This window comes from Folsomia candida, unplaced genomic scaffold (assembly GCF_002217175.1).
Source record: "Folsomia candida strain VU population unplaced genomic scaffold, ASM221717v1 Fcan01_Sc043, whole genome shotgun sequence".
Taxonomy (NCBI): Eukaryota; Metazoa; Arthropoda; class Collembola; order Entomobryomorpha; family Isotomidae; genus Folsomia; species Folsomia candida.
Window position 1 is genome coordinate 616839 of NW_019091235.1, and position 11611 is coordinate 628449.

The 11611-nt window shown below is 38.0% G+C and overlaps 1 protein-coding gene across 1 annotated transcript; it reads left to right on the top strand.

Annotated features, from left to right (window-relative positions):
• The first annotated feature begins 5451 nt into the window (after nucleotides 1-5451).
• On the top strand, nucleotides 5452-8000 carry LOC118433157. Its single transcript, XM_035844821.1, has 3 exons — nucleotides 5452-6021; nucleotides 6709-6861; nucleotides 7353-8000. The coding sequence occupies exons 1-3, from the start codon at nucleotides 5764-5766 to the stop codon at nucleotides 7773-7775; spliced, it is 834 nt and encodes a 277-aa protein (XP_035700714.1). The 5' UTR covers nucleotides 5452-5763; the 3' UTR covers nucleotides 7776-8000.
• Nucleotides 8001-11611: the final 3611 nt, after the last annotated feature.

The following is an 11611-nucleotide window of genomic DNA, read 5'->3' on the forward strand; positions in this document are numbered from 1 at the left end:
ATTCAAATTCAATTTAGGAAGATATTTTAGGATTATTTTTATTTTTAGACCGTTCCTTTACAATCGAGCTACTGATTTTCGAAAGAATTGAGAAAAAATTGCGGACTCTGCAAATATTGGAATGACAAAATATCGTGAATTGCAAGTTACCTAATTAACAATATTTTAATGCTCAAATGCTTGTTGATTCCTAGTAAAATTAAGATTAAATAGATGGATAATAAAATATTATAATAAAATATATAATTAATATATTAATTCATATATTATATTATATTATATAATATATTAATATATATAATTAATATTATAATAAAATATAAATTTCCAAAATAATTTTGAAATAACCATTTGTTCATGAAAAATTTAATTTACATAGAAAATAAGAATACTGTGCATATATATGCGCTGCTAGAAATCTTGTAGAGTCCAGAACAGATGTTAACGCAGACCAATTTGGCGGTGATTATTTTGAGTGATTTTTCAGCGGCACGGTGCGGCGCCCCAAGTTTTACGAATAGGAAATCAGATTTATTGGTCATCGCGAAGCACCATCGCGCATCGGCAGCATTGACCTCGACCAGAGTTCCTCGCCTCCGACGCCGCAGCACTTCTGTTATAATCTGATTTTTACGTTTACAATTGATCCTTTATCAGTTACATATGTACGTAAGCAAATTAGTTCAAAATTTAAATTAACTACACGTTAAATAATTTGCCAACATATAAGAAAACGTAGGTAACGATTTGATAAGCATTCACCCAAACATTTTTATTTCGATAGCATATGTACACAAAATTTGATAGTATTTTGATAGTTTTTCCATAGATTAACTTATGTATATCTTCCAGTCCAGAATACAGGGTTTTTCCAGGATTTTTTAACACATTCCATCACACGTTTCTGGTCGTGCTACAGCGACAAGTGCACGACGTGCACCTAGAATAGCGATAGCGATACCGTACATAACAACCGTTGCTGCAGGAAATTCTGCCCAAACCCCCGCAGTACGAACAAGCTCGCGACGTGCCATTTGCCCCGTTTACGGTTAGCGCAATTTCTCCTTCGAGTACGGCATCGTCATCATTTGACGTCTCATCCGGCCCCTCGATTAAAAGGTCAGGATAATCCTGGTCATCTTGACCTGGAAAAGGATCTTTTTGTTCGACAATCTTGATGAAAAAATAAATTGACAATAATAATTTTGGCGTAAAATTATAAGTATTTATGCATAATTTTTAAGCCTGTGTGTAAGTACGCACTTCCCTCCGATATTTGAATTCTTGTAGGGCGACAATCTGGGCAAAAATACAAAGAAAATAATAAAATTATACTTGTAATTTTTAAGCCAGCTAGTTTCACTCGGAAATTCGAATAAGCGTGTAAAAGTAGGGCAAATTTATGTATTTATGTATGTATTCACCTGGCTCAATAAAAGCCCAGCGATGAGCGAGACAAAACATATTTTGGCGTAAAATTTTGACATTTTTCGATGTAAGTAAATTAGAAATTAGATTTCAAGTTAAAAACTAACTTTCGTGCAACAAGGTTAGGCTGATGATATGTATATGAACTGTTGTACAAATGGTTGATCTTCGATGAGGAGAATTCCCGTTTTATACTCAATATCATCGTAACTCGGCCTTTTGTAAATTAGAGCAAATTCACTGACTTTACTTTTATCCTTGAATCCTTAGAAAATTCGTCGGAAACAATCCGACGACAACACCTGGCAGAAAGTAATCTCATATTTACTTATATAACTGGGGTTTATGTTATACATAATCTAATTTTTTTCCTGTAAATATTATACATACAATTGATCCTTTATGAGTTAAACTAGTTCAAATTTAAGATTAACTACACATTAAATAATCTAGTGGCAGAATCGTAATGGGTAACGATTTTACACATATATTACAGAAACTTCCTGGCGAAAGTGCATATGTAGTTGTTATTATGTTACATAATAACAACACCTTGTCGAAAAAATTTGGTTCCAAGATAATACTAAAACTTTGATTTTTTGCACAATAATTGTTACGCACGTGGTCTTCACTCGGTGACAATTTTGTACCCATATTATTTACAGTGCACATACATATGTAAGTTAATATATATTCAAATATATTATACTAGCGTATAAGCCCGTCTCCCGCCGGGCGCGAGCTTACTTGATTTTCATGAAAATTGAGTGCAATTTTGGAAAACTCCAACCAATTAAATACATTAATCTATATAATAAGCTCAAGTTCTGTCACCGACGGAAGTCAAAGGAATTTGCAAAGAACGTGAAATTGATGGTTTGAGTTGATGATGGAAGTGGATGGTAAGAAAATTAAAATATTTATGAAATCTCAACAATGCTCAAAGAATGGATCCATGGAAAATCATCATATTATTATACCCGATTCAAATTGTGTTAACAAAGACACGTTTGACGTGTTCGACATATGTGACATTTGACTTGGTCCACGCGGTCACTGGTGTGTGGCATGTCAAAGCGCGTGTGATATTATATTCGTGCTCAGATTTCAAAATCTGTTCCAGTAGAATATTTGAGGAATTCATCGGAATCCTTATTCCCTAATGAAGAGAATGGAAAGGGAACGGATTCCATTCCTTAAATCTACCAGTCTGCACATGAAGGGAATGGAATGTGTATAACATGGGCAGCCGATGGGAACATCGAATAACCGCGAGGACATTTTCCCTCGTCCATCCGTCCCCACCCTTCCGCGGCTACTGTGTTTTTGTCTGTCGTTGGGAGCAGCATGTTCCTTATGTATATGTGTATGCAGTGAGAGCTGGAAAGGAGTCTAGACAAAATATGAAATAGCGGGAAGGGGAATCCGTTCCCTTTCCATTCCCTTCATACAAAGATGCCACTACTTCTTCCGAAGTATAACCGACGGGAAGAGGGAAGGAACGGAACCCTCCCCGTTCACCATCGTTTGACGACTTCACTGCGGCTCCAGCCCGCACACCCCCAACAGTGATAACCACATCCCAATGCGGCAAAATCAAACAGAGGTAGTGGTCATTTAGGTGCGCGACCCCACAAACAGATCACACCCGAAACTGAGGGTGCAGCCACTTTCGATATGCAAACTCCCCAGCTAATATCCGGCACTCCCGTCATTCCTTCTATCATATAGTCCACACATGAAGGGAACGGAATCCATTCCCCTTCTTTTTGAGATTTCACTACTTCCCCTGAGGTGTATCCAAAGGGAATGGAAGGGAATTCCATTCCCTTATGTATCGGCTAAGTAAATATCTTGCAATTTAAACAATCCAATAATAATATGGTCCACCAGGAGTCTTGAAAAAATATGAAATGACTGATTTCATTTAGGTGCCTGACCCCACCAATAGATCACACCCAACACTGGGGGTGTAACTACTTTCGATAGGCAAACTCCTGAGCTAATATCTTGCATCCCATATTCCTTTCAGCATAACGATAACTGTATAGTCCACGCATGAAGGGAACGGAATTCCATTCCCATTCCCTTCCATTGATATGAAGATTTCCATACTGCGCCTGAAGTATATCCAAGGGGAATGGAAGAAGAAGGGAATTCCTTTCCCTTATATGTAGCCTAAGTAATCTATCTTTAAATCCGATATGAATATTGTCTACCCATGAAGGGAATGGAATCCGTTCTCCTTCCCGTCATCCACACATAGTGAAATTTATGTCACTGGTTTTGTAACGGGCCTGAATAAGCCTGAACGGAATAGAATGTTCCTTAAATATCCGGAATAAAGGAACTAATGTCCCTTCGGAAAGTGACCAACATTTCACACTTAGCATTGGGATAATAGGCAAATATAAATGATAATGTCTGGCATACCCCTTCCCCCAGAGCGTAACCACATCCCAGAGGGGCACACCCTCGCTTCCCTCCCCAGCAGAGCGATAGCCATATCCCAGGGGGGCACACCCTCCCACTCCCCCCAGCAGGGCGATAACCATATCCCGGGGGGGCACACCCTCCCACTCCCCCCAGCAGGGCGATAACCATATCCCAGGGGGGGCACACCCTCCCACTCCCCCCAGCAGGACGATAACCATATCCCAGGGGGGCACACCCTCCCACTCCCCCCAGCAGGGCGATAACCATATCCCAGGGGGGCACACCCTCCCACTCCCCCTAGCAGAGCCATAACCATATCCCAGGGGGGCACACCCTCCCACTCCCCCCAGCAGAGCGATAACCATATCCCAGGGGGGCACACCCATCCTGCCCCCCCTGCAGAGCGATAACCATAGCCAAAATGGACACAACCAATTATTCCCCCCAGCAGAGCGACAACCACGCTTAATAATTTCCGTTAAATTCCCTTCCTGATAAGCTAACCAGCAAATCCTGGATAACTGACTTATCAACCTTCCAAAACAGTTGATGTGCAAATCACTTTCTCCACTTTCACTTCCGTCACGGAAAATTCCTTTCACTCCCGTCCCCGACAGACATTTCCAGCTTATAATATAGATTATAAATAACCCATACTTCGTAAATTTTATCAGCAAGCGATTATTAATAACGAAATTAACTAAACCCCGCATCATTCCGTATGAATTATTTATCGACATTGGACACTAATAAATTTTAAAATATATTTTAATTCTTCGTATCACAAACTGGCCCACGGCGAGGCAAATTGGAACGACGTGCAGAACCATTTGCATATACCATCGCTACACGTATTCTGAATGCACCGCTTGCACTTGTCTCTGTCGACTACCCAGGCCCGCATATGTGTGACGCGGAATGTTGAGAAAACCTTTGGACAATGACCTATTTATATGTATTCTGGAATGTTTCAGTTAATAAGAAATTTAAGATAATCATGCTATGTACATGATAAGAGCTAATATGTACATGCATGAGTAAATATGTAAGTTCACCATGGTGGAGAAATTTATTCCCCAATTTTATCCTTTGCATTGACAATAAACTTTTTGCGGTATAAATTGATTAAATTGTGCAATTTTAGAAATCCAGTATTAAGTTAATACCAAGCGGTATTCATGTATGTATGACTATGTCAAAGTGGTATCAATACGTAGATAGTTCTGTGCATGGTCGTCCTTTCCATGAATATACTTTTATTTCGCATTTAGAATTACATAAGAAATTCTAAACGGAGATCGATTCTGCATATTATGTAAATATGTACAAATCGCTTGTTTTTCTAAATTTTCTAAATGCGGTTCACCTAGCCCAGCCGGAAAATTTCGTTGGTGGGTTCGATAGATTTTTTAAGTTGGTTTGAATTTGTTATCCCTACAGATGAAATATTGCTCATTTCGTGCCTATGTAAATACGTACATACATACATTCGTCTCAACGGAGTAGTGTTTGAAAATTGAGAAATTATTTGTAAATTTTCAGATTTAACACAGTGTGAAATTTACTTCTATGATAACTAACCTCCTCACAGCTTCGCCTCCATATTTACATTATTTATTAGTGGATCCCATGAAAACTACAAGTGTCGAGTAATGACCCACCATTTATGACAGATTGGTCAAACCAGACGCGTCTCAGAGTGAAAAAAACAATACACCCATAAATCTCAGTCCGAATTTGGTTGTCACTGATTTGCTCATTTATTTATTTACTTTCACATGAACGACGGGAAAAAATAATTGTATACAAATATATGTAAACACAAATCTGTGTTGGGTACACGCATAAAGAACCAGGCGAGAAGATGACGAGTAAGTTTTGCATTCGCGTCAATCAAGCATGACATTTGTAATTATGTATATGTACGTGTCCATCATGTTACTTTTGTCGTCTAAAATTAAAAGTGACAAATTTATGCCATTGTCATGGTTGCAGTTTATTTTAATATTTTTGTGTGTTAGTCGTTCCTCATCGTTCGACATGACGCCAAGTGTGGGGACGGTTCGGCTGAGAGGGGAATTATTTCTGAATTTATTGGGTAAAAATATCCCACTATTTTTTATTGTGGGGGTTCAGTTCGTGGTGAAATTTAGTTGGGTGAGTGTACATATTTAAATATATATCTTAGTTAGACGTTAGTTTTGTAATTTGGTAAAATTACGAGGGGCGGTGCATAAAGGATGTGATTGGTTCGAGGGGATCTTAACCCGACAGTGTTTGAGATCTGAAGGGCGTAATTACCATATTTATAATTAGAAAATTCACACAGGTTTTGGTAACATTATAAACTGTAAATTCTGCAAGCGTTCAAACTTTCACAAAATTGTACAAATTTTGTGTCTTTTTTTTATAAAAGGTTAAAAAAATTGTTTTATAAAATTTGCAGATTTTATGTACATATATGTTACAAATGACGGCGTTAATTGCCTCAATTTATGTATGTATACCCACCAATTTTTTTTAATTCATCACATCATTTATGCAGGATCCGTAAATTTAAGAAAAAATATGGCATTTATGCCGGAAATTAAAAAAAATATGGACAAAAAAATAGTGACATGTTTACCATCGAAGTTTAACAAAGTTGCTAATATTCACCTGAATGTTTGTAAACCAGTAATAAATATTTAATAAACATACATACGTTGTACACAGATTTTGCAAGGTTACAAATTATCGCAAATTTGCACTTGTAAAAAATTGCAAAGGTTATATACACATGTAGCCATGATTGCATAAAGTGTCCTTAAATGATTTGACTTGAACTTTTCGGTAAATATGTAGGTGGAAGGTCAGACGTTTGAGCGAAACTGTGGGGCACCGGTGCTGGGCCTTCCGGGGGACCAATTTTGCGGATTGCTTTGTGGCGTGGGAACGACGGCAACGTGTCGTGCAGGAGACGGCCTTTGCCAATGTGACTCTACTTGTGGCGCAGCGGTAAGTGGGGCAATGTTCAAAATTTCGATAAATTTCGAGCTATAAAATTTATTTTTTGAAACTTTATATTTGGAAATCAGGAGCTAATCAGAATTTTTTTCTGAAATTTATAGAAAGATCACTAAAAAATTTATGTTTGGTCAGAATGGAATTCTTGTGGGTTTTATGTAATCACGAAGGCAATTCTGGTAATTTTGCAAATCCGTCAATGTTGTAAAATAATTTTACAATATTTTACAAACTATGTAGACCCCCTGATCTGAGTGAGCTTACAGAATACAAAAATGCAAGCGTCAATTTTCACTCTAAATATTGGTAGAGTTTTGTGAAAGTTTACAGAATTTACGAATTTTACAAAGTTTGCAAAGACTGCGTGAATTTCCTCTCTCTTTTTTAAGACATTTAAATTAACATAGTGTTTTAAACACGATTTGTTCAAAAAATACAGAAAAATTGAATTGATGCGTTTCTAAAAAAATATTTTTTTGTAGCTTCCCACCCCACTTTTTGAACCTACATTTTGCCCGCCCTCACCAATCGCGCCGGTCGACAGTGTCCTGACTAGGGCGCAGTGTAACGCGATGTGTCGCACCGTGTGTATTGGGGGACTTGGAGAAGCTTGCGAATTACCCGCAGCCATCGCGCCACCCGACTTGTACGTTTCTGTTTGCGCTTGCTATTGCCCAAATTGTGATGTTACAACGGTAGCGACTCCTACCTCCTCAACGGTGTCATTAGCTCTAGTACCGAATCCTGTGGGACCCTTTAAAGTGAAGAAATTGATAAAATTAGGATTACTTCTTTTCTTTCGGAAACTTGTGAAGCTAGTTGCTCTCGAAATTTTGGCTATTTCAACATTTTGTTGGTATTTTAGTGATCTCGCGTCCCGTGTGGGGGGAGGATGGACCAGTTGAGATGGAATTATTGTTACTCTTCGTGTCGTAAAATAAGTTACAAGGCTGAACAGATTTTGTAAGCGTCGTGACATTACGCATTACAACATAATAAGCTACATATCCGTAACAATTTCTATGAAGCAAGACCACTTGTTTTATCTGTTAACTATTTTACGATGCTAAGGAATACAAAATAATTGTGAGTACCCTTCCTGTAATTTTGTTTGTCATATAAATATTTAACCGAAAAATAAAAAGGTAAAGCTACGATGTGTGCTGCTATTTAATTTGAATCCTTTTTATCTCTAGATAATTGTGAAGATACGTAAGAGTGCACTGCGTTAAAGATACAAATGTAGATGTGTACATACAAATATATATATGTAGATACATATATGCACGTATGCATATACAATACATACATATATATACCTACATTACACAATTTATCTGCCACAATGTACCACTTTATTTATATATATATGTACATACAGACATACATACATACATACATATGTACATATGATTCGGGTTGTGGTAAATTGTCCTCTTCAGTTATACATAAATGAAGGGTCTGAAGACTCAGTATGTCATAATTTTAAGTAAGGATGCATTCATTCGCGTCACTGCATACTGTAAATTAAGTGTAAATAATTATGAACATATTTGTGTGCCCAAATACATATGTGCATAAAGATAAATAAATATGCACAACGACATAAATCTACATAATGATTCTAAATTTGCATTTTACATACTATGCAAGTTACTGTATTTCGTAATTATCCAAATATTTGAAATATTATATTTCAGATTGTTGTAATTTTGATGGTTTTGATGGTTTAATTTTTTTAAGTATATAAACTGTTTATTTGTATTCGCCCAACCGTAAAAACGTCAAATAATTTTGCATGTCAACCGGAAAGAGAAAATGTAGTAGAGATATTTACTAAATTTAACATCAAAAAATTTAACCGGTAATTTACCAGTCCAGTTATTTACATATATTGCATATTGCATTTGTAGTTTAGAAATGTGCATATAATTTGTATTTATGCATTTTAGGGTTAAATTTGTCTTAAATTGTGCTAAATTGTAACAAACTTTTCGTATAATAGACCTAGTTTCAACCTTTTGCGTCATTCGATCTGTACGAATGCGTCTGTTCTCGTCCAATAAAATTCAGTGAGAACTAGATACCCGAGAATTCAAAAATGTTAGACGTCGTGTGTAAAAATTTCCTTCATACCGCCGTCTTATCGACTCAGCGTGCCACCCTGTACACAGTTTATTATTTTTGTTGGGACTCTAAAAACTCCCGGGTTACCCAACCTCGGGTAAATTGACGCGTAAAAGCTTTTCAAGCAATCAACATTAATGCAGGAGTTATCATAGTTCCCGCCCTTTGGGCGAGATGCTACCACTTAGCGACCACCTCAGAGGAGGAAATCATCACGGTTTGTCTCACTTATCTGATCAGCTTTGTCATTCCGACGTACCTCTGCTACGCCAGGGTTCTGATGAAACCATCTGGCGCTAGGAAATACATCTCGAGCTACGAAGCCATTCTAAACATGGAGAGCACGCTGGAATGTGAGCCTGTTACTTAAATAAACCCTTACAAACGAATATAAAAAAGTAGCGTCAGAACGATCGAAATTTACTTAAAAATGACGTTGTATCTGACAATTGTATATTTTTGACCCCTGACCTCGTCCTCATGGTCACGAGGTCAAAAATATTAACGTCATTGAAATCGCGGTCAAATTTCCTTTAAAATGACACCCCATATGACAATTAAGTCTCTTTTTGACCTGTGACCTCGTCCACAAGGTCATGAGGTCAAAAAATATTAACGTCATTGAAATCGCGGTCAAATTTCCTTTAAAATGACACCCCATATGACAATTAAGTCCCTTTTTGACCTGTGACCTCGTCCACAAGGTCATGAGGTCAAAAATATTAACGTCATTGAAATCGCGGTCAAATTTCCTTTAAAATGACACCCCATATGAAAATTAACCTGAATTTAATTTTGGACCACACCCCCTGGCGCTGTGGAGGGTGGTCTGATTGACCCCATTTTCGAACTCGACCGAGAACTAAAAATTAGAAGTACAATGGCGAAAACGGGGTTTGATTATGTTGACTCGTTCTCGAGATATCCTGCTTACGGACGGACGGACGGACGGACAGACGGACAAAGTGATCACAATAAGTAGCTGACGCTACTTAATAAATAAACCCATTTAAAGGAAATGACACATCCAACGGGGCGAAATAGTTTGATTCAGTGTTTCCGGTGTGAGTAACCAGGTGTAAGACATAATGGTAGAAGAAAGTGGTTTCTTGCAGCTATATCGACCTGCAAGAAATGCAAAGCGCAAGAAACGACGCCCCGCCGCGCATAGTTCATAGGGTGCATATTTCTTGCAGTTTCTTGCACCTCGCATTTCTTGCGTCTTTCACTTCTTGAGTTTATTGCATTGTAGTGCTAGAAATGTACCGAAACCGTAAGAAATAAAACACTGCTTCGACCTTCCCCAATTTTTTGAAAATTGAACTGACGTGCGTTTCGCCAGTTTATTATTGGGTGTGTCACGTCCTTTAATATTTGAATTTCTTGCAGCCATGATTCCGCGCCCTGATTACGACCGAGGGCCCGACGTTAAGGCTGCCGTCAAGCAAATGACTCACTTTCCTGGAGTATTTTACTTCTTACTGGATTATATTGTCCCAATTTTGGTGGGATTTTTCTCCTTCTCAATTTGGAATCCTGTCTACACCATGCTCCGCGCTGTACATAATTTCGAAATGTATGGAACAATCGTTTCCATTGCGATTCAAATTTCGCTCGGCTTCATTTCTACGGTTGGCTTTAGTATGATGGTATCCACGATAGGAATTTGCATTCTCATTATCAGCTATCGGATGTCTCTTCGTGTGGACTTTGTTTCTCACGCCGGAAAATAATAGGGGAAATTTCAAACTTCGCGGTGCCCTAGGTTTCACAGAGGCCATAAAAATGTACAACATGCTCCGAATCATGACATTGGTTGAGTAAGAATTGTTCCGTGAATTCCTAAATCCGTGTTTGCATCACGTCTCGGCAGTCACAAGGTCTACGTTTGCGCTGTTTCTGATGGTTGACCGTGGCGGGAAATCGTTACCGCTGATCGTGGGGTGTACAGCGATGTTAGTTTTTTGCTTTATCATCGAGTTTTATGCGATCTTTGTCATGGCGAAGGTTGGCCTTCTGTCGAAAACGTTTCTGAGATGGATGAGAATGGAGGATGGGAGAGTTCCGTATAGAAAAAGGGTGCTCGATTCGATGTTGCCGAATTCGATATGTCTCGAATTTCTGAGATCGGTGGACACATTACGTAATGGGGTAGAAATGAGCTATTTTCTCAATTATTTTGATAGAGTTACGCATTACACTCAATCTTTGTTGCTGACATAGCCACATAAGTAAGTTCACTGTTGTGTAGAAATCTGTCAGGTATGCGGTATAGATTTTTCAGCAATTAAGTTTGTATCGCTTCCGCTTGGTATTAAAATTTGTCCGGTCTGTAAATATTTGTTATCAAAATCAAAACTTTAATATCGAGCTATTTCTACATTCATTGCTTGGCAATATCACTTACCGTCAGGCTCAAATCCTGCAGATATGTGCTTTGTTGTACAAAAAATGCAGTAAAATGTCGCACCTGGATACTACGTAGGTGTTTTATTATTGATTTTCAAAAGGTATGTTCCGCACTGTTTCTGGCCAAAATTTTGATGAAATAACAAACTTTAGATACATCTAGGATGCTGTGATTTTTTTCAGCCCTTTAGGTTAACATTAACAC

Coding starts and splice junctions, on each gene's coding strand:
- LOC118433157 (XM_035844821.1), top strand. CDS start 5,764: ATGACATTTGTAATTATGTATATGTACGTGTCCATCATGTTACTTTTG. Junction 6,022..6,708: donor TCGTGGTGAAATTTAGTTGG/GTGAGTGTACAT, acceptor GTAAATATGTAG/GTGGAAGGTCAGACGTTTGA. Junction 6,862..7,352: donor ACTCTACTTGTGGCGCAGCG/GTAAGTGGGGCA, acceptor ATTTTTTTGTAG/CTTCCCACCCCACTTTTTGA.